This window comes from Amborella trichopoda, chromosome 12 (assembly GCF_054954075.1).
Source record: "Amborella trichopoda isolate Santa Cruz 75 chromosome 12, AtrichopodaSantaCruz75HAP2 v2.0, whole genome shotgun sequence".
NCBI classification, from domain to species: Eukaryota; Viridiplantae; Streptophyta; class Magnoliopsida; order Amborellales; family Amborellaceae; genus Amborella; species Amborella trichopoda.
The window spans coordinates 5653123-5680443 of NC_142347.1; the positions used below are offsets into that span (position 1 = coordinate 5653123).

General features: G+C 38.0%; 1 protein-coding gene across 2 annotated transcripts in view; it reads left to right on the top strand.

Moving 5' to 3' along the window:
• LOC18433665 (hyperosmolality-gated Ca2+ permeable channel 1.2) overlaps positions 1–26895 on the top strand; it is an 87500-nt gene extending 60605 nt beyond the window's left edge. For both annotated transcript variants that reach the window (XR_016045187.1, XM_006843747.4), the window contains exons 11-12: positions 14943–15176; positions 26386–26895. Coding sequence is in view for 1 of the 2 variants with exons in the window: in XM_006843747.4 (XP_006843810.1) it covers positions 14943–15176; positions 26386–26631 (480 nt within the window). In the remaining variant the exon portion in view is untranslated. The remainder of the gene's footprint in view (positions 1–14942; positions 15177–26385) is intronic.
• The last annotated feature ends 426 nt before the right edge of the window (positions 26896–27321 follow it).

Genomic DNA, 27321 nt, shown 5'->3' on the forward strand with positions numbered 1-27321 from the left:
ATATGTGATCTCGATCTCTCCAAGCTGTACTTCATATCGAACATGATAATAACATGGCTTGATATGCTTGGATTTCTTGTGAAACTGTGGTTCCTTAGCCACACCAATTGCGGCTTGGCTGTTGCAGAAGATCCTTACTCATGCTCATTTGTACGGGCTCAAACTGTAATCGAGTAAGAAACTTCGTTATCCATACAACCACATTGGCTGCTAGACAACATGCTATGTATTTTGATTCTATGGTGGATGATGCCACAACATTCTGTTTCTTTGATTTCCAAGGAACATCACCACCTCCAATCATCACATATCCTGATGTGGATTTCTTGTCATCGGGGTCACCTTGGTAACTCACATATATATACCCTTGCACAACAATTGATGATTCTCCCTCATAAGTTAGCACATAGTTCTCAATTCCTTTTAAGTACCTTAGAACTCAGTTAATCGCCTTCCAATCCTCAATCATAGGGTTGCATTGGAACCAGCTAATGATGTTCATAGCATAGGACAAGTCTGGTCTTGTTCCTGACATGACATACATCAGAGATGCTGCTGAATTGCGATACGGGATTCTTTCCATGGCTTTTTTCTCGTTATCCTCTCTACGACACGTTTGTGAACTAAGTTTCGTCTTCTTATCGATAGGGATTGATATGGGCTTACACTTGTCTATTTTAAACTTTTCCAGTACTCTTTTGCAGTAAGTTGCTCGAGAAAGTTGAATGGTTCAATTTTCTCAATTCTTATTAACTTGATGCTTAACGCATATGAAGTTTTCCCCTAGATTTTTCATATCAAAGTGTCATGAAAGGAATTCTTTTGTTTCCAACACAAGGACCATTGAGCTACTAACTATTAGCATATCATCCACATGGAGTGATATGAATACAACATCATTCCCATTGACCTTGTTATAAATGCAAGTAGTCTTCCTCATTCGATGTAAACCTCGCTTGAGACATGGTCTCTTGAAATTTGATGTACCACTGGGGTGATGCTTGGTTTAGGCCATAAAGGGATATTTTAAGTTTACAAACTAGGTTCCCCTTTCCTTTCTCTTCGAAACCGTCAGATTGTTTCATGTATATTTCTTCTTCTAATTCCCCATTGAGAAAGGCTGTGTTCACATCCATTTGATGGACCTCAAAGTCAAAATAGGCAGCTATGGCTATTAAGATTCTAATGGATGGAAGTTTCAGAAGAAAAGGTTTCATCATAGTCAATCCCTTCCTTTTGGGCGAATCGCCTTACAGTTTTGAGGTCAAGATACTAACTCCCAGACTTGGTTTTGGGTAATGGACTTGTAGGCTTCTACCCAGTGGTTCTTTTTAGGACAAGTTATGGCTTCTTGATATGTGGTAGGCTCATGATCTGGCTCATCCCCAACTCTCTCATAGTATTTCCTAGGTGGTGAAGAAATCGGGTGGTCTTCTAATACGGTTACTTCTCCTAAGTAGTGATTTGGGTTCTCGAGACACAACCTTGTCACTAGCCATCTCTTAGAGATCAGCTTGCTTACGACTAGTTTTTGCTTCAAGGAACTTGTCCTCAAAGACGTGGGTGGCTTGGCTTTCTATGACTGCCCAAGGTTGTAGAATCGATACCCCTTACTATGGTTAGGGTAGCCAATGAATACACATTTAATAGTCTTGGGATCAAGTCTAGTCCTATTTTGATATGAGATTAGGACATGGGCAGAACAGCCCCAGACTCTTAGGTGCTTAGGGGATGGAGTACAACCAGTGAATATCTTATGATGGGTAAGAGGAGCAGCCTTAGTGGGTGCACAGTTCAGGATATATCCTGTCGCCAATACTGCTTTTCCCCAAAAGTCAAGGGAGAGCTTTGCATTCCCCATCATTCTTCTCATCATTTCTACCAAGGTGTCTCTCGGCAACTCTATTTTGCTCGGGAGTATAAGGTATGGTGTATTGATGAATAATAATACTATGCTCTACATATAAGTCGCTAGAGATATGTGAGGAGTATTCTCCGCCCTTTCTTTTATCTTTTGGCTTGTTTGGTTTTCTACCTCGGCCTTGTACTTGTTAAATCGTTCTAAGGCTTCAGTTTTTGAGTGCATAAGGTAAATATGGGCATATCGCGAGTGGTCTTTGATAAAAGCGCTGAAATATCTTTTGCGGCTTTTGGTTGCCACATTCATGGGACCACATGTCGCTATGGATGATTTCTAAAACATTAGAAGCTCTTTGTGCCCCGATAGAATTTTTCCTTATTAATTTTCCTTGTACACATGATTCACACACTTCTAATAAATCCCCTTTGTAGTTTCCTAAAATACCATCTTTTCTTAATCTCTCCATTCTTTTGTAACTCATGTACCCAAAGCACATATGCCATAGAAAAGCATCTTTCTCATGAGTGGGAGACGAGACATAAGTAACTTCTTCCTTTATTTCAATAATAAAAAGTTTGTCTTTGAGAAGACCAGTCATAACAACTTCACTGTAGTTTTTAACTGTCACCTTATCAGCAGAGAAGATGGTGACAAACTCAGCCTTAGCCATCTTTGGGACTAAAACCAAACAATTCCTAATATCGGGAGCATAAAGTGTTTGCTTTAGGACCACAATTTGCCCATTCTTCATTTCAAGCACATGTATTGGTCTTTTGGTTTCCTCCCATGTAGATATGTTGCTTACTCTGCCCCATAGGTTTAAAATTGCGGAAACAATCTTTGGTGTATGACATGTAGGCTGTAGCACCTGAGTCAATACATAAAGATGCTTTGTGTTTCATTGGGGTTGGTTAGCATGCTCGCAACGACAACACATGCATATTCTCTATTTTCACCATTGTTTATGTTAAACCAACAATTCTTAGCTATATGCCCAACTTTCTTGTACACAAAGCATTGTCTTTTCTCTCTTTCCCCTATTATTTTCTTGTTCTCTCTCTCCCTTTTTCTTTTCCTCATTCCTTTTCTTATTATTGAACCTCCCCTTACCCTTGTTTGGCTTAAAGTAAGGTTTAGAATTTACCATGTGCACTGTATCTTTGGGTGCTGGTGCATTGTGTGCATTCTTTCTCTCCTCCTCGGCTTTAAGCAAATAATAAGCTCCTCTAGCCTAGGAGCAAAGGAAGGCATGAGGAGGAGAGAGTATTTGGTAAGTGAACGACTTCATGGGTTCATTAGGCTGCATCTCGATTGCCTCCAACTCACAAATAAGAGCTTTGAGCGCGTGAACATGCTCGGCTATCTTCCCTCCTTCGGCCATCTTCAAATCATTTTACTTCTTCATGGCAAGAGTCTTCCTCATGAGAGAAGGATCAGCAAATTCCTTCTCGTGCCATTCATGCATCCCTTTTGCACGGTCTTAATTGGCTCATACTTGGATGCATACGAGTAGTGCATAGCCACGAGTAGGATATCCGTGCGAGTGTATTTTTTCGCTCCCATTCGGCATATGCATCTCTCATAGCCTAAGATGCCTTCCCTCTATGCTGAGACCGTGGAGCCTTAGTGAGGATATTGTGCGAACCCTCCTCATAGAGCACATAGCCTATTTTGCGCTTCCATGAGGCATAGTTTGTACCATCGAACGTTTCGGTCTTTAAGATTTCAACAATGAAACTTATTGTTGCCATGTTCTCTTGTCCCAAAAGTACCAAAATAATAACATAAAACAATATAGTGGCAGCAAGAAACTATTGCTCGGATACCAATAAAAGCGGACAATGTGAACTGGCACGGTTTATATAGTTTAAAATTTTTCTTTTTCCAAACTGTCTAGCACACTTACATAACTCCAAAGATTACAATAAGAACTCAAATAAACAAATAAAACTCCGAAGATGGATTCTCACTTGCTACCACTTTAACAATTCTTTATTATATAAACAAAAATTACATAGACTTGATCTTGGGAATAAGAAACATAAAGTGTAGTAAAATAAAAGAGATGCCAAAAAATTACCTCAATTGGACTTGATACACCCCACACTGGGTCTCCTCCACCGATGGTGCACGGGATCAATGTCTTTCTTAGATCTCACAACTTTGGGAAGCATTTGCTAGAAACCCGTCAAGAATATGAGAGCAAGTGGAACAAAGTTTGGGCCTTTTTCTTCTTTTCTCTAAGTGGGCCGTGCCACCTCTAACAATATATCTAGTATAGGGCGTGCCACTTTTATAGGGTTTAGAGAGTGTATGAGAGTTAGAGAGGTAGAGAGAGAGAGAGAGAGATAGAGAAGATGAGAGAGGGTGGCATGCCACGTTTGAAGGGTGAGAGAGAGAGAGAGAGAGAGAGAGAGAGAGAGAGAGCTTTAGGTTAAGTGTAGTGTAGAAGAGACAACCCAGTGAGATATTTTATAGACAACCCATTGAGCTTTAGGTCAAGGTTAGGGTTTGTTGGGTTTAACTATCCTTATGGAGATTTGATCTAGACCATTGATCGTAAGAGAACTGTAGGGTGAGATATCTTAGTCATACAATCCATTGATTCGCAATCATGATTTTATGGAAGGTGTTAGAATCTTATCCCTCATCTTGCTTAATCTAATCCCATCAAATATGGAATGTAGAGAAAATATAATGCACTTTCCTTTTATTTCCAATCATTCTTTGCACATGCTACTTTTGAAAATTTCAATTATCCTCTTTTCAAAAGTTTCCTATATTGTTACAATCAAAAGAGTGGCTTATGACACAAGCCTTTACAAAATAGAAAGATAGGGAGAGAGGTGGGGCATGCACCCATGGAGGCACTTATGGACCCCACACCTTCATAAAAAGTGCTAGATAGGTGAGGCTCCTAAAGTATAATGGGCTCCCACATGTCTTAATAATTTTAAAAGCAAGAAATGATTTTTAGAAAACAATTAAGTATTTTTCATTTTCCTTTTGAATAGTTAAATACTCGAAAATATAGTTTAAGCTTATTCATAAATCAATTTTAATAAAATAAAATATCTAGGGACTTCTAAAAATTTATTTTATATAATCTAAAAGTCATTGATAACCAAATTAATTATTTCTAAATTAATTTGATGGGAATAAGATCCAACTTTGTTAAGAAAAAATGCGTAATACTGAGGCACTCACTTTTTAAACTGACCCATTAATTCCTATGACCTACAGTCCATTGCAGGAGTTCATGATTGGACTTCCAAAGCTAGCCAATAGGTGATGAGAACACAATCCTAATCTATGTATTATAAGTTCCCCCTAGGGACAAGCCTAAGTCACATAGACCTCTGTACACACAATGCAATTGGTGCATGGGGGTTATCTTTAGTACATATAAATGCAACACGCTCAATGGTGTTCACTTCCCAGTACGGCTATTATATGTACATGCAGAGTGATGGTCTTTGATAAGGATTTGTCCCTTGTCCTTTTAGGCCTACCAATCGCACAGAAGGGTCACATTGTCCCTTATTACCTTGGGCATCTCTCCGACCTCATCAAGGATAAACCCTGCTAACCCTTTTTGGTTGTGTTAAATGCCCAGGTATCATAGGGTTTCAGAGCTCAACTGGCCTAGCTCGTCAAGTCTAGTTTGAGTTCTCAGCATCAATATTGCCAACTTCGGTCCTTCTGAATTATGATCCCACTAGAGTTCATTGTTCCACTATCATATAATTCATTACATGCTCTCATAAGACCTTTAAATGGGCACAAAAACCCAACACACATAACATGGGTGAGTATTTACTTGAACTAGTGTTACAAGGACCGGACCGTTGCTCAAACTGTGGAAGGGGCTGGTCTGGAGAAAACTGGTCTAACAGCTGTTGGACCATTTCTTTAAACATAAAAGACTATAAAACTGATTTGTCTTCATCATTGCCATCTGAGCATTATCCCATCTATTTGGGTCGGCGCAAGTCTTGTTCCACTATTCTATTTTATTAAGGGCCATACCCTCAGCAAACAAAAAACTATAAAACTAATTAAAAATTCAAAATAATAAAAGCAAGGAAAAACATGGTACAACAAAAGTTCATGGTAAAAATTATAACGAGTATTAAAACTTACACATTGCATGTCGAGTGAGAGAGAAAGAGAGAGAGAGAGGGAGAGAGAGAGTAAAAATAAGACTGACTGTCGGTAGAGAGAGAGAGAGAGTAAAAATAAGACTGCCCGTCGGTAGGGTCATGATATTTGAAGGGGGGTGCACACTGCTGAATGGGGGAAAGGAAAAAAAAAAAAGAGCTTGGTGGACATCGCCCTCATGATGGTGTTATTATGAGAGTGAGAGAAAATAATGAAGAATGAATAAATTAAAATAGTGAAAGGACAAAATAATGATGGTGATGATGTCAATAGGATATTATCGGCATTTTCAGATACACGTTGGGTTGATTCAGCTACTTACAATTTTAGTATTTCACAAGCCAAAACATAAATGTAAATACTAAAAATGCGGCATGTTTTATTTTATTGACACTTGCAGCCTGTTTTATTTCACCCCCTACTATTTTGCATTGCATTGTTTTTTGCATGATGGTGATTTTGAATGGCAAATCTTTTTCAACTATTTCGATGGGACCAATTGCTAGAAGGTGGAGGCTCTTGCCCGTTTATCATGTTCTACACTCACGATCCCCATGAGCACAAAAAATTATGGATGGTGCCTTAGAAACTTGCACCCATTGCTCAAGAGATGTACCATGCTGCCCGGGATCGTGACTAGCTATCTGGGAGGTGTAGTCTAAATCCTCAGCTGAAACTGTCATCCATAACATTTGATCAGACGACGATGTTCTCATTGTCTTGGACTCTTGGCTGAGATCGGTGTCGTGAATTTATTCTAAGATGATCATAAGTATGGTCCCATCTAAATCGTCCAAAATTTCATGTCATTTAGAATCATTGAAGTGCAAAATGACATGATGCAAAATCATGGATGCTGAGAGAAAGGTATAGCATTTTGTATGTACACATGATGTATGAACCCCACTATTTCATTTGAAAAATGATTATCATGTCCTGATGGCATCACCACCATCGTGGCCCTTGTCTTTCATTATTCCATTTCTTTCTTTCCTTTTTTCTCTATATCATTTTCTCTCTCGTTCTTATATTAGCACATTGTGATGGTGCATGATGTCACCCTTATAGTGCAGGCGACTTTTCCCATTCTCTTTCTTCATTTCACTCTTTCAGTAGTGTGCCCCCTCTCTCTCATCCCACACCCTCTCCAATTGGTTGCCAACCCACTCTATCTCAATCTTCTCTTGATAGCATCCCTCGCTCTCTCTTGCTCCCCCCTCCTCTCCCAAGTTACCAAGTAAGGGCAGTCCTTTGATTTGAGGAGTTATTGATTTTAGCCTTGTACTCCGCTTCTCCAATGTACATAGGATTAGTGTAGCTGAGATGAGAATGTTGAGATGGATGAGTGGCAAGAGAAATGATAGAGTTCAGATTTAATACATACAAGGGAACTTAGCGGTGGCTCCAATAGGCGATACGCAGCATAAACCAAATACAACACACATTAGGAGGGGTGATTTGGTTCATGTGGAAGGCTCTAAAAGCGCTAGGGGAAGGCCCAAAGGGACATGGATGGAAGTAGTGAGAAGAGATATGGTTATTTATGATCTGATTGAGGATATGACCAAGGTACAACAGAATGGTGGAACAATATTCATATAGCCTAAGAACGGATGATTTGCGGATATAAAAGTGGAAAATTCAAAGAATCTGAACTTCATTACCACTATACATTTAAAGAAATCCTTGCAGTTAAAAGATGAATTGAAAAATTCCAATTTCATTTAATAGGACATTCTTTCTTAATAGAGATGGATCTGTCAACCTTTCCGAATATGCTCAGATTCAAAAACAACATTCTTCCAAATCCACAATTACTCAGATGGGCAAGTTGGTTTTTCCAATAGAATTTTGAATATAAACATATTTATGGAAAGAACAATATCTTAGCTGATATGTTTTCTTGAAAGAAATTTTCTGAAGATACTGTTCTTCAAATCGTCCCCTTTTTGGGACCCATAATCAGAATGGATGAGAATGAACTAAGAGATATTCTTGATGAAATATATGACATCATCCTCACTAAGACAATGGAAGCACGAAATGAGACTATGCAAAAAAAAATGCACGAAATATTAATAAAAAATCATGGAGAATGTTTTCAAAGAATTTGATGCCATCCTACATATCTATTTTTATCTTTATTCCAAACCAGACACTTTTATAATATGCCTAAGGAAGCCTTTTGTTTTCTATGGTACTTTACTCAAAACCACCATATCTGTTTTAATTTCCATGTGCGAAAATTATTATCTTACCTCAGACATTGTCATTTCCTACAATGGAGTAATTATGTCCATCCCAACCCTAGAGCTTTCAACTGTTACAAATTCCTATTAAAACATTACCACTATAATCAATGGACTGAATCCTTTGATTATTATCACAGACCTTATGTCATTATACCCTTTCACTTAGACCTGCAATCTTCTATTTATGCTGAACATACTTCCATCACCCAACACCCCCATATTCAAACCATTGGATGGTATGATTCTAATCTCCTGAACTTTTAGTTATTTCAAACTGAGCTATGGAAAGAGCTAAAAATCCTCATGTGCTACATTAACAGAATCCAGCCAGAATAGATTCCTTTGGATGTCTATACAGGAACAACAATATGGAATGATGAGACTCCCCAAGGTGCTGCCCTTCTGCATCAATTACACATATGGCTTGCTGACCATCCTCCACCCCCTGAGGGACAAATTGATAGCTCCAGTGATGATTCATATATTGGACCCTCACATAGCCCATCCAACCATTCTTCACCAAGTTATGATTCAGATGGATTGTCCTTAGATTATGACACAGATTAAAGGATGACTCTACTGTTCAAGATGCCTCTACTGTTCAAGGTAAGGATGACTCTACTACTCAAGATAAGGGTACCTCTACTGTTCAAGATAAGGATGACTCTACTGTTCAAGATAAGGATGATTCCACTATTCATGTCGGCCACCTGTCCACTGTTCATGACACATGTCCACTATTCATGTCGGCCACCTGTCTTGTTCATGACACCTGTCCAACCACCTGTTTATTTTTATTTTATTTTGGAATCCGGATTTCAAGTCCGATGCCTATAAAAGGCCTTGTAGGTTGTTTGTTTAGTTCAGAGAGCTGCTTAGAGCCTCTTAGTCTAGATCTATTGCTTTGGTGTGCTACTTTCGTTCTTCTTTCCTTTGGTCTTCTTTATGCTCTATTTCTGGTATGTTTGCTTGATTTCCTTCAAGTTGTTTATGATGTTTATAAGCTTTCATTTCTCTTACTCAAGTTGTTTATGCCCTTCCTTTAATCTGTTTGAGAGAGCATGCATCTATGCATCTAAATGCTCTGATACGATTTAGATGCATAGATGCATAGATGCTCTGATACCATTGTAGGAAATGACAATGTCTAAGGTAAGATAATTTCGCACATGGAAATTAAAACAGATATGGTGGTTTTGGGTAAGGTACCATAGAAAACAAAGACCTTCTTTTGGCATATTATAATAGTGTCTGGTCTGGAATAAGGATAAAAATGGATATGTAGGATGGCATCGAATTCCTTGAAAACATTCTCCATGATTTTTGATTAATATTTCGTGCATTTTTTGTTGCATAGTCTCATTTTGTGCTTCCTTTGTCTTGGTGAGGGTGATGTCATATATTTCATTAGGAATATCTCTTGGTTCATTCTCATCCATTCCGATTTTAGGTTCCAAAAAGGGGACGATTTGAAGAACAATATCTTCAGAAAATTTCTTTCGAGAAAACATATCAGTTAAGATATTGTTCTTTCCAGAAATATGTTTATATTCAAAATTCCATTGGGAAAACCAACTTGCCCATCTGAGTAATTGTGGATTTGGAAGAATCTTGTTTTTGAATCTGAGCATATTTAGAAAAGTTGACAGATCCATCTCTATTAAGAAAGAATGTCCTATTAGATGAAATTGGAATTTTTCAATTCCTCTTTTAACTGCAAGGATTTCTTTAAATGTAGAGTGGTAATGAAGTTCAGATTCTTTGAACTTTCTACTTTTATATCCGCAAATCATCCGTTCTTTATCTTTTTCTTCAAGTAAAATGCATGCCCAAATTTCATCCGAAGCATCAGTTTGCAAAATCCTTTACCTGTAGATGGGATTTTTAAAGAAGGAAGATATTGAGAAAATCTTTTGAGCTCAAGAACGCACTCAGTCTGTTTTTTTTTGTCCATGGTGGTGCTTTTTTCTTCAGAAGGAGATAGAGTGGACTAGTGAAGAGAGCAAGCTTAGGAATACAAGGGGACATATAATTTACAATTCCTAGAAATTGCTGAATCTGCATTACGGAAGATAGAATATCTGGAAATTGTAGTAAGTGTTTTGCTATATGAGGCTGAAGTTTATACATTCCGTTATGGAAATGCATACCAAGGAAATCAATTTATGTTGTAGCAAAAACACATTTCTTTTCAGAAAGCATAATACCATATTTACAACACAGGGAATAGAATTTTTCTAATAGAAGTATATGACTATCAAGATCAGAAGAGAAGAGGAGTATATCATCTATATATATCAATGCCTGTGTTGAGTTTGGTTAAAAAATGTGGCTTAAAACTTTTTGAAAATATATAGGTGCATTTTTTAAACCAAAAGGCATGACAGTCCATTGAAAATGATAATTTGGCAGACAGAAAGCTGTTTTAGGACGATCATCTGGATGAATTCCTATTTGCCAAAATCCTGATTTTAAATCAAATTTAGAAAAGATGTGTGCATGAGAAATTTGAGAAAATAGTGCAGTTTGGTTTGGCAGGGGGAATCTATCTTCTGCAAGAAATGCATTCAAAGGTTGATAATTGATTACTAACCTAAGTTTTCCTCGAATTTGTTCTGCCCTTTTATTTATATAAAAGCCTTCACAAGCCCAAGGAGAACTGGTAGGTTCGATTAATTGCTCCTTTATCAAATCTTGAATTTCTAGTTTAGCTTTGTTCCAAAAGATCTGGATTAAAAACTCTGTGGGAAGCTTTTGTGGGATTTATGTCCTCATTCTTCTTGAAAGGTAATTTAACATAAAAATTCTGCTTTCTCCAAAGAGGGTTTGTACATTTTTTGAGAAACTTAGTGTAAGAATTAGCACAGCAGTTTGACAAAATTTTTTGTTGAATGGTTTCTAGGCTGTGTGGTTGGTCTAAGGAGGCAATCCAAGGTAAGGTTAGGTTCCTATAATGTAATCCTTTGCAGGTCCACTGGAGTTTTACCTGGTGTAAGACATCAAATCCAAGTAAAAGTTCTTTGTTGGGTAAATAGGATCCTAACAGTTTGTGCTGGATAACTAGTTTTAGAAAAAGCTTTATCAAAATGGGTTTGCTAATCTAGTTTATGGTAAATTTTTCACCATTAGCAGCTCGAAAGGTTTGGTTACATGTTTCCCAAAACTGTTTTGGCAGCAAATCTGATTTTAGGATACTAGCGGATGGTCCTGTGTCAAAAATTGTTGTTATGGACAAAGGTTTGGCATAATGCTCAGGAAGTATTTGGATCAAGGCTATTGGGGTGCATGATTTTCCTGTGGAGACAATATCTCTGAGATATGTGTTGCTTATTTCATTTACCTCATTGTCATCTGAATATGCAGTAGACAATAGGGTTTCTGGAGTCGGTTCATCATCGAGAGAGAATACAGATTCTAGATCATCTTCAATTTCTTCATCCAAAACTTGTGACAGGAGGTGGATCGTTTTTCTGATTAGGGCAATTTTTTGCAAAATGTCCTTTTTTGCCACAAACATAGCATCTGTCTCCTTTCTTGTGTCTGAAATCCCGAAATCTTGATCTTCTGAGATATCTAAATCTTTTGAATTTTTTCTTTTTCCTTTTTTGTTTGAGGTCTTTGTCACTTTTCCAAGTAGGTTTTTTCTGGATTACATTTGATCTTGAGATATGGCTTATCACAAGATTTTCCTAATAAATGCTTATTCTTTTCCATTTCTTTAACAAATTCAACTTGGTTGCATAGTCGTTCTAAAGCATGGAGAACAAATTGATATAACTCACCAAAACTGGTGTTTTGAATAGTGAGCCCCTGATTTTCCATTGTTTTTGTAGCTTCTTTGCCAAGAGTTGGAGGTACAGATTCAAGGTAAAATTGCCTCAAGTTAACATCATCAATTCGTTCTATCTTATGGTACCTCTTGTTCATTTCTGAAAAATGTTTTTCAAGATCCTGTCTCTTGAAAGAACAACATTTGAACATGTTGCAACAATTTGTTCATGTTTCACTGGGCCTGAGAATTCAGAGACCAGATAATTAAGAAACTCAATAATGGACTCACTATGTCTCAACTGCATTTGTCTGTATTCTCCAAGACTTACGTACCAGTCAAAAAGGCATCCTCTTAACCTAACAATGACCTTAGAAATTGTACTGGCTAACATATTAGCTGGATTGAGCATTTCAGAATGCATCCATCCTTGGATTTCTCTGAATCTGTCATTCCATCGAGATAGTGGAATGTCATCAATTGTAAAGCCTTTGGATGAGTCACCATATGTGGGGATTGGTTGAGGCTCTTGGTGGTTAGGAGGTCTGAGGTTTCTTCCATAACTGGGTCAGGTTCAGGTGGCTGATCTGGAGGATTCATCATCAATAAGGATTTTGAATCCATAGAAGAGGAAGATGTATCTTCAATAAATGCTTCAGATGTAGCAGACATATTATCTGAGGAGTGGGTTTCATTTAGAAGATTATCTTCAGGCTGCTTTGTCAAGTTCTTAAGAAAAGAACTCATATCATTCAAGGGTTTAAAAGGAATATCCATTTGAGCTGGAACAAAAGAAGCCACAACATCTGATTCAGTATCGGAATTTTGAAACATTTGGGTTTCTTGTTTTGGTAATTAGGAATCAATAGGAGGTTGGACAGTTGTTAATGGTAAAAATGGGTAAAGAGTTCTCGTAGGAGGAAAAGGATCAGAACTTCTTAATGTGGGATAAGCCTGAGTATGTGGAATTGGTAACAAAGGTTGGAACTGGGATTGGTATTGTTGTTGAGGATATTGGGATTGGTATTGGGATTTCCAAAGGTCTTTTTCAAGGCTTTGCTGCTGTTTTTCCAAGGAGGCTTTCTCTTACCCTTTTTGAACTAGCAAATAAGTTTGCTCATTGATATCTTTCACTGTATACAAGATATGCACTAATTCTTCATGCAACAATTGAATTCTTTCCTTTAATTGAACTATTATACCTGATAATCCCTGCATCTGAGTAGACATTGCATTTTGCTTCTCTTCTATCCGAAGTAGTGCTAAATTCTGAGATTTGGCATTCTCAGCTTGCCATTTCAAACTAGCTTCGGCTGGAGAAATGGTCTTTTGTAAACCAGTAGTATATCTTATGTTGGGATTCTTAATTTTCCATATATGCTTTTCATTTTCTTGAGGTCTCTCAAAATCATGAAGAGGGGGAAAATTTGAGGTATAATTTGAACTTTGCGGATCAAAAGCTAAACATTCTGGAATCTGTTTATCTTCTGGATCATCCCATCCTGAAGGGATGATATCTGAAACAGTCAATTTGGGATGTGGGTTTGAACAACCATATGTTACATAGTAATCCCATTTTCCTGAACTCTCTCCAAGTAATCCAACAGATGAATCACCCTCCATATATCTTTGATGAAGTTTTTGTTGAGATGATTTTTTCTTCTTGTTTTTTCTTTTTGGAAAATCATCTAAATCTTCTTCAAGACAAGAAGAGCAATTACATGTGTTAAACCAGGTATGGCCATCAGAAGTGTTTTGTTCATAAACTGGCTTTCCTGTTTTATCAAAGGCAATGACCGAGACTTTTTGTAGTAATCCTTGAAATTGAGTAGGAAATATTTCACTGGTTTGGTTCTCTATTATCCTTTGATTTTGAAAATTTATCCGCACAGTTCGATCTGGCATTCTAGTCATGCTAGAATCTGATTGCATCAATGACTGATCTTGGTTTTGAAAAGTTTCATAGTTTGTCACCCATGTAGATGGAATTAACTCCAGTAACCTTTTTCGAGAGATTTGTCTAGGAATATAATGACAGACAGGTTGGGAATTGTTATCAACTTTGCTAAACAATGTTGTATTTTCTTGTTCTGGGGATAAAGGGTTAGCTATGTCAAAAGCATGGTTCTGTAATCTGTACACCATTTGATAATGGAGTGTAGCTACAGTGGCTGTTTCAATCTGTTTGGTGCCTGTAATTTGTAACTGTACTTTGAAAGTTGAATCCAAATGAGGGTCTTTGATAGGGATATTAAATTTGGGAAAAAGGTAACAAATATGGTTCCTGCGTTCAAGGTTTTTTGTACAATTCCAATACATGCATGCTGGTATTCTAGAAACCTAGAATCTAGCAAAGCAATTCGAGAAACTGCTTCCATTCTTTTCCTTCCATGAAAAGTTAGGGCTAGCTTTATGGCGCCAAAATGGATATGGGTATAACCATCTCTAAGCCATTGGGGAAATAGGTTACTAGGTAGGGTAATTGTAATATGTTGTTCAGATTGGGTAGCAGGTATTTGGTGTTGGTCATGGCTTTGCTTCATTGTTGGGAGATGTATTGCATATTTAGTTTTTCTAACATAGGAAGGCATATTTATTTGTATTATGCATTGACAAGCATGTGCCTTTAAGGTGGGGCATAAGTATCGTCTAGCCTACTAAATTGAAGTGCAGAGAAAACAGCTTTAAATTGTTTATTAAGAAATCAAAATTGAAATGCGGAGAAAACAGCTTTAAATTGTTTATTAAGAAATCATCGAAGGACCATGTCATTAACAAGAAACTTTATTTTCCTAAATTTGCATTTTTTTCTCATTTATATTCATTTTCTTCAATTATCTGGTTATGGATTTTGAGTCATTTGTTTCCTCTCTCATCAATTCCTTGTATTATGTTGCAGGTTATAAATGTCTATAATCAAGAATATGAAAGTGGAGCAGCATTCTGGCCTGATGTCCACGGTCGTATCATTACTGCCTTAGTAATATCTCAGTTGCTATTATTGGGATTGCTAAGTACAAAGCTTGCTGCTCAGTCAACACCCTTGCTTCTAGCACTTCCAGTTTTGACCATTTGGTTCCATAGATTTTGCAAGGATCGTTTTGAGTCGGCATTTGTTAAGTTCCCACTAGAGGTTTGTCTTTTTTCTTTCCCCTCACTTACAACCTTTCAAATATTCGAAATTTATATAATTGGATGAATTTATTGTAGTTTTATGTTTCAGCCATTCAATTGTGCTAATATGGCTATTAGTGTGCTTTGGTTATCACATGGAGTATAAAGTCTCTCCCTTCTTGGTTTCCTTATGATTGCCATAAACTCACTGGTAGCAATTGAATAGCTGATGTTTATTCAAACTGTTAGGACAACTTGCTTATTTATTGTGTCAAAGCATTCAACTCTTTAAAGATGTAGATGACGATGAGAATTTGATACTAATCCCATCTAGGAAAGGGAATGCTTACCTTTTTTTTGGGTAAGTCAGTGGGGGAGAAGGCCCCCTACCCATTTTTTCATTAATAAAAAAGCAGAGAAAAACAATTATCATACAACCTTATAGTTGGGCAGTTGCGCCAAATCATGTATTAAAAGAGAAGAAAGAAAATTTGGTGGTCGATGGAGCCACACGGTAGCACTAGGGCCAGCAGATGCTCTCTTAGCGATGGCATCAGCGACTATATTTGCTTTTTGAAAAACATTTGCAATGGACCATTGATGAGAAGAAAAGTCTGGTACAACAATTATCTGCAGTCGTCTTTAGCCACCATGGAGCACAACATCGATTCTGAAAAAACTATTTTCCTTGGATACTATGAATCAGTAGGGAGTCATTCAGGAAAATACAAAGATCCCATGTCTGGGTCTTCTTAATACTGTTTTCCTTCATCCATAGCCTGTTCTTTACTAGGAAGAGAAGCAGCCCCTCGATAAGTTTGATGATCATGGTAAGTCTTAGAATTCCATAAATAAATTATACATAGTGTGTTGTGGTCATTTCATGTATATGGTTATATTGTATTCTGCTTGGAAATTTCCGATTAAGTAGAAATGTACTATAACTATATTTTATTACGTAGAAATGTACTATAAGCCTACCAGTGTTAGGTAACATATTCCTCGTCATGGGATTTGTCCCATACTCTCTAACACTTCCTCTGCTATTTATCATCCAACCAATTGTTAAACAATGCCTATTATTGTTATTATCCACCAATTCTTGATGCCATGAACCCTCACACCATGCTGAAAAGATATAGCTATCACTTTCCAGAGTGGTGGCGGGTAATGGAAGTAAACTGAATCTCTGAATAGGGGATAAAAATTAGGTGCGACGTGATTTCTTAGAGGGAGCAAAAGTTGGACTTTGCAGGTTATACAAATTGAAAAGTGCTTGTGATTATTATGGGGCCCACGGCTATTGAAGAAACCTGCAATGCACTATTATGGGCCTCGTGCCCATTATGGAAACCTACATGTGTAATAATGCAAATCGATCAAAGGTCTCTGCACTTTTGGAAGCCCAATATGTACTAAATGTGTATTCTACTATATTTGGATGATTTTCCTACTATGACATCTATGCATGTTGACCCATATTGTAACTCCCGTAAGGAATCCATTTATATATATAGGGGACATTGCCCCACCATTTGTATAGTGTGAAAAGACATCTATGTTTACAAAATCTTGTGCTTGAATATTACTCTCTGTCTTATCTTCTCTCTCAATTTTAACATGATATCAAAACAAGGCTTGAAACTAGGACATCAACTATACCTAACAATCTTAGAATCATGATTTTTTCCCCTTATTGGGCTTGAAGCTGTGCTATATTAGCAGCCTTATATTTTCAGCAAGATCATCTCGCTTTTCTTGACCAATAGGTAAGTTTTATCCCGAACTCTTTTCATTCGTAGCGAAAACCCTAGACCTTATATCCTCTTTATTTACCCCACATAAAAATCACATCAATATATTCCATATCCTTCTCACCCAAACAAATTAGAAAAAAGGTATCTTTGTAAGCTTTGAAAGCAAGAAATTAGTACCTTGGGAAATGACTTAGTTTTTCAAGTTAGAGAGAAGAACAATGTCAGAAATCAAGCATAATATTTTCTTGGGAAGCAATCAACCATGATTGATGATCATTACAGTTAATCTAGATTTGACAAACTAGTAAGAATAGTCCCAATCTACCAAAGTGCTCATAAGCAGCCAAAAAAAGCTGGTTTATATCTCACAAAAGGTGAAAGCGCATCCCCTAAATGATCCATCCCATGGCGTGATACAAAAATAGGAGGAGAGAGGGTGGCGTCAGAGAGAGAAATATGTGGCATGAGAGAGAAATCTCTTGTAATGAGAGAGGGGGCTGAAATCTTGTTTAAATAGAAACAAGATTTATTTCCTATTTCGAATAGGATTCCAATCTATCTATGCCTTATCCAATTTCCAGCTAGAGCTTTAGGATAATTAGGAAATCTGTGGGGTGAGAGAGATTTAATTAGAACCATCCATCCCACAAATCAGCCATCATGATTTTGGGTGGAAAGATATGAACCTTATCCCTTTAGATTTTCACCCAAGTCCAACTCCTTTTTAAATTTTAAATATAATCAATCTTATCATTATCTAAATCTCCCATTATCTAGGATAATCTATATTTTAAAAACTCCCACTAGGATAGGAAACCAAATCCAATTTAAAATTAAATAGATTTCTTATCTTAACCAATTCAAAATTTAAACAACAATAAGAAAATATGGGGCTTGTGTCTCCTTTACCCCAAAAAGTGGCTTGCCTCCTTAAAAAAAAGTGGCATGTGGTCCACTAGGGGTGGTATGTGGTCGCCACTTCTAAAAAAATATACACACGTGGGCTGGATCCTTGGTACCAATATTACACGAGTTGCTATTTTTGACACATTAGTACTAATCCACTCTTAGTATATTTTATTTTAATATTATAAATATTTTTATAATATTTATATATTGTTTCAAAATTTTAAAATATTATTTTTGTTGTAATATTCATCAATGGGGTGATATGTGGTCCTCACTCTTGAAAAAAACACACACACGTGGATTTTCAGCCCCACGTGTGTGTATTTTTTAGAGGACCACATACCACCCCTTTTGATGAATATTACAGTAGAAATAATATTTTAAAATTTTATAAAAATAGTTATAACATCAAAATGAAATATACTAGGAGTGGACTGGTACTACTGGGTCAAAAATAACAACAATAAGGCATGCCACTCACCGCAGAAGCCATGATTGGCTTATTAAAGTTGGACAAAAAACAGTGGGATCATAATCCTAAAATGTGGATTTCAGTTCTCTCTTATAAGAGCAAGTATAACACTTGTCATTGCAGTACAAAAGGGGGCTCTCTCTATGCACATGTACACAAGCCCCTCCATAGGGTTGCTTCCCAGTAATGCGGCTGTCATGTGCACATATCGTGCTGATGGTTGTTGAGGCTTTGACCCTTGCTTTCACATGCCTATAACCACACACAGTTCTCCTGACCGATAAACATCATCCCTGAGCATCTCTCCGATCTCAACAAGGAATGACCCACTGCAAATATTTTTCGGTTATGCCACATGCTCAATGCTACACTGTGGTGACAAGTGCTAGACTTGCTCTTAAAGAGGGGGTAAGGATTTTGGACATGACCAGGGCCATAAACCGTCCAACCCTTGGTCAGTCGACACAATCCCACTGAAGTGCATATTCCACTGTAAAAGCATCATATTTACAAGCTCTTTAGGTCTTTAAAGGCCACAAAACCTAACACTCAAGGCCCCAACACCTCTTATATATTATAATTTAATATTCAAAGTACAAAAATTTCCAAACAAATAATACATTGATCCATATATTCTAAATTAACTTAAAATTTGTAATGACAGTTTTATCCCGATGAACAGTACCTGTGAACAGTACTTGTGAATAGTACCCATGAAATAAATAAAAAATTATAAAAACCCTAGAATTCTTAAAAAACCAACTTCTAGAAATAAACCCTAAAACTAGAGTTATAATATACATCCTATGAAATTGAATAAAATAAAAAATAAGGATAATTTGCCCTTCGTCATTCTCCCGTAGTTGGAGAAAACTCGTCCTCGAGTTTTGAAGTGTGCTAAGATGAATTCAACTTTCTTTTTCTTTGTCGGCTTAAATATTATTTATGGTAAAAAGAATTCCTTAAGAAATGGATCTAGATATGCATATTGACGAATCGATGCAAATTTATCAAATTCGGCTATTTGTGAAATCCCATTGGAAGTCATGTAAGATACTGCAAACTCAATTTTCTGCCCTTTAGAGGTATTCTTGACATCTATTTTATCACTTTATGAAATCAGGGCCATAATTTGTGGTTGAGTCGACTACACTTCTACTGCACTACTTTGATTCCAATGCCCAAAATTTGTTGAACGCTCCACCTCTTCAATATTATTGAGAGCTTCAATGGGCATGATTTTGATTAGTCTTCCTGCTGTCTTCTCTCTATATTCTTCACCCTCTTCCAAAATATCTTCACCATCATCTTGATCCTTATTATAGATCAGATCTCCTAAGAAATCTTGTTGTTCATTTGAGTATATCAAAGATTGGTGGTGAATCCCAATATACAACTTGCTGACTTTCCATGCAATTTGTGTTAAAATAAAAAATTTCATCCTTCAAATTAAAAACCCTAGAGTGATGCAACCCACGTCTAGGTCTCCGGTTGCTATCCTTATCAGTCGACTCTACACATGGAGCGTGAAAATGAAAAGGCTTGTACTTTAGATCCTCTTGGCCATTAATTAGGCTCGCGAACTGCTGTATCAGCTATTGTACTTACCTTTCAAGTTTCTCAATTCTCTCATCTTTGGGATCACGAAACGGATCTACAAAACCCTCCCTTGTACGGCCCCTTCTTGCCTCCATGGGATTGCCGAAATTACAACCCTAGGCAGATGATCAAGTAAAACTTGCTGAAATCAGTGAGATATAGGCTTTGTTGTTGATCTAGGGCACAAAAATCACTGCTATAGTATCTTACTACAGTAACTTCCGACAATACCATGCTACAGTATCTTGCTACAGTTCTATGCTTGCTGATTGTTGGGCTCTGGTACTGAGGGAACAGTAAAATAAGCAAGAAAAAAAGCCAAACACAAGGACCATTTGAAGAAACCTAGGGTTTTATTCTCCATACCTCAAGCTAGGCTTCCAAAAGCTTAAGCTTTTCTTTTTGCTCAATTTCAAAAAGTCATGTGGAATATGACCCCCTCAAGGCCCTACACACGTCTTGTGGAATATGTGGAATTTAATGTTCAAAGTACAAAAAGTGTCCAAACAAATAATACATTAATCCATATATCCTAACTTAACTTAGAATTCATAATGACAATTTTACCCCTATGAACAATACCCCTGTGAACACTGCTCATAAATAATGCTTGTGAGTGCTACTCATGACATAAATGAAAAATATAAAAAACCTTAGAATTCTTAAAAAACCATAAAAACTTTAAAAATAAACTCTAAAACTGAAATTATAATATAAATCATTGAAATTGGTTAAAAATAAAAAATAACAATAATTTGCCCTCCATCACAATCCAGCAGAAATTTATATTACTTTAAATCTTATATTTAATGAAAGAACCAACCATATTGAGGTCGACTTTCACATCTATATTGACTGTTATGGGCCCAGAGCCATTCAAGAAACATGCAATGTACTATGTTATAGGTTTCATGCCCATTATCGAACCTGCATATGGTAATAATGTACATTGACCAAATATCCATGCAATTTTGGAAACTCAAAATGTACTAAATGCGTATAATATTTTATTATATTTCGATGATTTTCCAGCTGTAACTCCTATGCATGTTGATCTATAATATAACTCTCATAAGGGATCCATGTGTATATATTGGGCACATGGCCCCATAATTTGTATTGTGTGAAAAGACATCTCTATTTTCACAATCTTGTGCTTGAATATTAATCTCTCTCTCTCTCTCTCTCTCTCTCTCTCTCTCTCTCTCTCCAGTCTTCTCTCTCAATCTTAACAAAAAGCAATCCAAATGGATCTTTAAATTCGACAAAGCAATGCTTTGCCAGAGGCCTTCCCCAAAATACAAGGTAGATTATAAATAGCATTAATGTTTGCTCCCCCAATAGAAATCACTAAAATGCAAAAATCTGCAAGAGGAAGCAGACATGCATCCTCCACTTGCCTTCTCGGTGAGGGAAGCAAAGTCTGTTTTATGAGTTCAAGAAAGTGATCATCCATTAAAAGAAATTTTTGAAGTTTGAACCTCAGCTTCATCATGACTGGTCTTAATTTCAGACATACTGAGCCACTAACCCCTATGTTCTTTTGGTCTACATTGATAATATTCTCCATTTGGGGAAGTTGTGATGAAAGCCCATTGAGAAGACCCTGGAGAGCTGAAAGGCTCGTCAAAATGGAGCTTCTAAGTTTTCACACAAAGGATATGTTTCAGTCCTTGTGAATCAAGGATATGGGTATAGCGGCCCAAAAACCTGTAGATTAACCTGCAGAGATTAAACTCCAAAACTTGGACAATGGCCTGAGGATACTGAAGGTAACAGAGGCTTGTTGGGAAAGGTCATCTACTTACCATAATCATAATCTGCCCATTTATACATGCTTGTGGATGCCACACATATCTTGTGCGTCACCACACATATCTTGTGCGTCATACTAAGACTTGTGAACACTCAGGAGGAAAGGTAAGTTAATGCCAGGAAATGAAGGAACAAAGATTTTGATAGGTGCACTCAAGATGCAGATTGGGTTGGATCTCTGTACTATAACTGATTTACGATGGGCTTTCATTACCTTAGTGGTAACTTGGTGCAATCAGTTGTTGCAGGTCTGGTGCAAAAGGAGAATATAGGATCATGTCTTCTCCAACCCATGAGTTGGTTTTGTCAAAAGCATTATTGAGAGTTCTTGTTCTCCAGGTTTCAGTTAGTGGCAGATTGGCTGAAATTAGAACACCAGTTTATGCCGGAACTTGTTTGTATCACGTGTCTATGGGTGACTTATGTTTATTTTGGTAACTGGCGAAGTGTCATGTTCTTACATCACTGAGTATCTCATTTTTACAACTAAGTGATGGGAAAATTATCAAACAGCACCCAGTATACGAACTATTTTTAAGGAAAACGTGTATGTAAGGTTGATAGGCTAATTCTTGATGGGGCTCTTATCGCGCATGAATGCATCCATTCATGCCATGTGGCAAGGAGGCCAGGTCTTATCATCAAGTTGGACTAGGAGAAAGTGTATGACCACCTAGATTGGGTAGTGTTGGAGGAAAATCTAAGGTGAATGGGTTTTGGTCAAAAATGGAGGAGCTGGATGAGGAATTGCATCTCCAATGTTGTTTTCTCAATCTTGATCAACTGGTTTCCCAAAGGTTTCTTCCCTTCTTCTAGAGGCCTTCGGCACAGAGACCCCCGCTCTCCCTTCCTTTTTGGCATAGCTGCCAAGATCTTCAGCCAATCTCTAGTAAGGATGTACAGTCACGGTCTTTTGGACCGCTTCACAGTAGGCTCTGGGGGCCCTGTCATTTCCCATCTGCAATATGTCGATGACACCCTAGTCTTCTGCGATGCCTCGAAGCATCAAGCCCACTCCTTTCTCCTCTTCCTTAAAGCCTTCCAGATAGCCACGGGATTCAAAGTGAACTTGAACAAAACAAAAATGATGGGTGGCCCTAGATGCCATCTTGTTACCCAATTTGCTCTTTCTTGGGGATGTGGGGTTCTTCCCTTACCCACTACGTATCTCGGCTTACCCCTGTCTCTGGGGAAACCCAAAAAGTATCTCTAGGGACACATCATAGACAAGTTTGATCACAAATTTGCTGGTTGGAAGGGCCGCTTCCTATCCTTAGCTAGGAGAGTAACTCTAATAAAGGCGACTCTCGAGAATGTCCCAATCTACCAAATGTCCTTGTTCCACATCCCGGCCTCAATTGCAGCTTGCCTAGAACAACTTATAAAGAACTTCTTGTGGTCTGGAGATGGCTCAGCCAACAAAATTCACCTTGCGCGTGGGACAAGGTCTGTAGGCCGAAAGCATCAGGCTAGTTGGGCATCCGAATTCTGAGAGATACTAATTCTGCACTCCTCTTCAAATGGTGGTGGAGATTCTTCACGCAGGAGGGACACCTTTGGCAGGAGGTCCTCCATAGCAAATATAGGATTCATCCCACCAGATAGATGTCCCCATGCCAGGCCAATAACCTCTCCTCTGGTTACTGGTGATCCATTGTTCACTGCTACGACCTGTTCAAATTTTATTCCCACATTCTTGCAAGAAGTGGCTGCCGCCCCCTCTTTTGGACTGACATCTGGGTCAGTCACACCCCTTTGAGGGACTCTTTCCCCCGACCTATTTCTGCTCGCTATTGATTGATGCCTCCATCCTTGACCATTTCCCCCTGATCTCTTCCTGTCGTTCCTGGTCACCCACTTTTAGACGAACCCTCAGTGACCGGAAAGTGGGGTCATTCCTCCAACTTCAAGCCTTATTACACTCCATTTACCTCCCTTACACGGGGCAGATAGACTCATTTGGACCCCCACCTCTCATGGTTTTTTCAATGTCACTTCGTGTTATTTGAGCATGGCATCTTCTCGCTGCCCTCTTCAGCCCTTGCCCTCCTCGGCCAAAGCCTGGGTAACCTTTATCCCCCTAACCTTCAAATCTTCAATTGGCTCTCTATCTACCAAAGGATGTTTACTGTGGATCAAATTCAAATGCGAGGAATCCCTCTTCCCAACCACTGTCCTTGTGCCAAAATGCTGAAGAAACTAATGCCCACCTGTTCCTCCATTGCCCAGTAGCCTAATACCTTTGGGGGTATATCCTTCAACTTTTTGGCTTGGTTTGGGTCACCCCTCATTCTGTCCCTGGCGTTTTCAGCCTCTCTCAATCCCTCCTATGGCCCAAAGCTGGAACCATTCTATGGAAGACCATGGTCTCTTCCACTTTGTGGTCCATTTGGATCGAAAGAAACTATAGAATCTTCAGAGGAGAAAGTATCTCAGCAGCCAGCCTCAAGGAGAAAGTGTTCTCTTTGGTCATTTTCTGGACCAAGAACCTCAAACAGTTTAGAGCTTTCTCCACCTCAGATTTCTAGCTTAACTGGCTCCAGTTGTGCCACCTAATTACCCCGAGGGTGGCCCAGGCCTCGCTTTGGAGGCCCTCTCAACCGGGATCAATTAAACTTAACTTCGATGGATGTTCCCTACGAGATCTAGGACCTGCCGGGGTCGGAGACCTATTCAGGGACCACTCTGGCTACACCTTTTGTTCCCTCTCCAAACACATTGGTTTCAACGACAGCACAACAGCAAAGGCTACTGCACTGCTTGAATGCATGAGGTTGTATAGAACTAAGTGGGGCAATCACATTGCCATTTAAGGTGACTCCATATCCATCATTTTGCTTGGGCCTCGGGCTCAGCTGTTCCTCCTTGGAGACTAGCTCACATCTTCGATGAAATCGGCGACATTATGAGCCCAATTGTAGTTTCCTGGACTCATATCAGGCATGAAGCAAATTCACTGGCTGATACCCTTGCCAAAGATGGAGCAGCAGCTCCCACTGAGCTTGGCATCGAAAACCTGTTTTGTACACTGTTGTCTGATCGAGAATGCAAAGAATCTTGCGCAGAATATTATATCTAATTTCCTTTTATGTACCCATCTGACCCTGTAATTAGGGTACTGTTTGTGTAGTCATTCCTTACTCTTAATACGAGTTATGTTCTCTAAGAAAAAAGGTTGCAATTTTACTTGTAGAAGTGAGGTTGCAAACTACACTATGTATTTTGTTTGGATGATATAGATTTGATGCTATCTTAAAAGACGTGCCACTTTTAGATATTTTTTAGAAGACGTGTCAAATCTACACCATTTAATTAAAATGAATGGTGTAGAATATCGCAACCTTATAACTACAAGCAAGGTTGCCAACTTATATAAACCAAACCCATTTTTTAACATTTTCAACTTCTTATTTTGATCTTACTTCAATGAGTGTATGATTAGATGATCATGGATTAGAAATTCTAGGACATATCACTTTGACAAATCCACTTGTTCGCGAGGACATATCACTTTGACACTATAAACTGAAAAGATTATGTGCTTCTTGGAGCAAACTGTATATTTGCGGATTTGCTTGCTGAAACAAAACCCTAGCAAGGAGTATCGTCAGGACTTCACGTTTTGTGGACCTGACCTACTCAACATATTGTGGCCAATCTAGAAAAGTGAAAAATTTCAATATAAACCCTGGAACTTGATGAGAAAAATCACCTGGGAACTTTGTGCAAGGAAATAATGCCCTAGGATGCAGATAGACCCTGCAATTTTTGGATGGTCAGATCTAGGTTCCTAGGTACCAAAAAAAAACAGAAACAAATAAGAAAGCGGATAATTTTAAACAAATTCAACTGCATTATCACAATCCCTGAACTCTTTAGTAAGTTAGCTGTGTGATTATTTCAAGGGAATTTTATTTGACCTTGAGAGAGCGAGAAGATGGAGAAGAGAAATGGGAACCATACTGAGTTTGATGGGTGTCAGAAATGGAGATGGCTATGAGGCTTGAGTGAGAGGAAGGCAAAACTGAACCATATTTAGTTTGACAGGCATCACAGATGACGATTGCTACTGTGAAAGAATGGGGCTTGAGGGAGAGGGAGAGGAAGAGGAACAGAACCGGGGTTCCCACTTTTGGCAAGATGTTAAAAATTGAGGAAGGGTGATTCTTTTGTTGTACTTTATTCTTAAGAAACTTGCAGGCATGTGAAGAAAACCACTTCATTTTTTACTGAGGGGCGAAAGTGGAAAGTGCCGCAATATATACTTGTTTGTGAATAGATTAAGCTTAATCCACCCAAAACTTAAACCCTTACTCATTTTGCATAGCTATCTTGAGGCCATGGACATCAATATGAGTGTCTGCGTGCGTCTGGTACCTCAGCCTAAAAAGCTCTAATGGCAAGGTACGTCCACATAATTAGCATTTTAAATGCAATAATATATGATGAACTTTTCGTAACTCTCACAACTGAGTGGTTGGACAAGTGGAGGCTCTGATGCGGCAGATGCCTGAACTTTATGTTTTATTCCCAATCATGTTTGGAAGTGTGATATGTCGCGGCACCATGATAAAATTTGGGTGTCGAGGTAACACTGCTTCTTACAAATGCACAAAATTTGAAATTTTTTTGCATAGTAGTCTCTCTCTCTCTCAATACTCTTTTGCAATACACAGGAAGCAATGATCAAAGATACACTGGAACGGGCAACTGACCCAAATCTGAATCTGAAAGGGTATCTCAGCAATGCTTACATTCATCCAGTCTTTAAGGGTGGTGAAGAGAGTGATTCTGTTTCATTAGCAGATATCGAGCAAGATGAGGCACTGGTACCCACGAAACGCCAGTCTCGAATGAACACGCCTCAACCGAGCAAATACAGCTCATCATCCTCCTCACATCTGGAGCTGCAACAACTGTAAAATACAATGCAGCTTTATGTATAATGGCATCCCAACTGTACAATACTTCTATGTAAACAGTTGTACAAATGAGAAGAAAAGACCGGTTAGCGAGAACGGAGAATGTGACACTAGTCTTTTCTGTCATCTTTCTCTATATCAAATACTGATGTAAATTTAATGTTTGTTGTTGTTGTCATGTTTGAATTTTGGAGAAATTCATCAAAGGCCGGTCTATTCTTTTTTCAAAACTACATTATTCAATGAAACTCAAATTGCTTCGAAGCCTGGGAAATCAACCTCTGCCCTATGAAATGAACTTCTACCCAACCAAGCCATTTATGTGTGGGTTCTTTTACAATATACCCATAAATCATTGTTTGTATGCTTCTTTCACTTTTCTTCATGGATCCATATTTGACCAATAAGGCCTTCGTATGATCAGTTTGTGTTTACTTTTTTATGTACTCAAATGTCTTTTTACTATAAAAAAGGAGCTGTAGTGTTGATTGGGGTATCGCAAAGCTTTGTTTTATGTGAAATTTACATCCGTACTCTTATTTTTTTTACTGTTATTACAGTTTGGCCCCAAAATATATGGTATTTACACAAAGGTCCTTGCTTTCCAATATCTTTATGTTTTTTTTTTTGAGTTTGTCTTGGTTGAATGTTTTAAACATCGGATTGTATTTTGAATCTATTTTGTTTTTA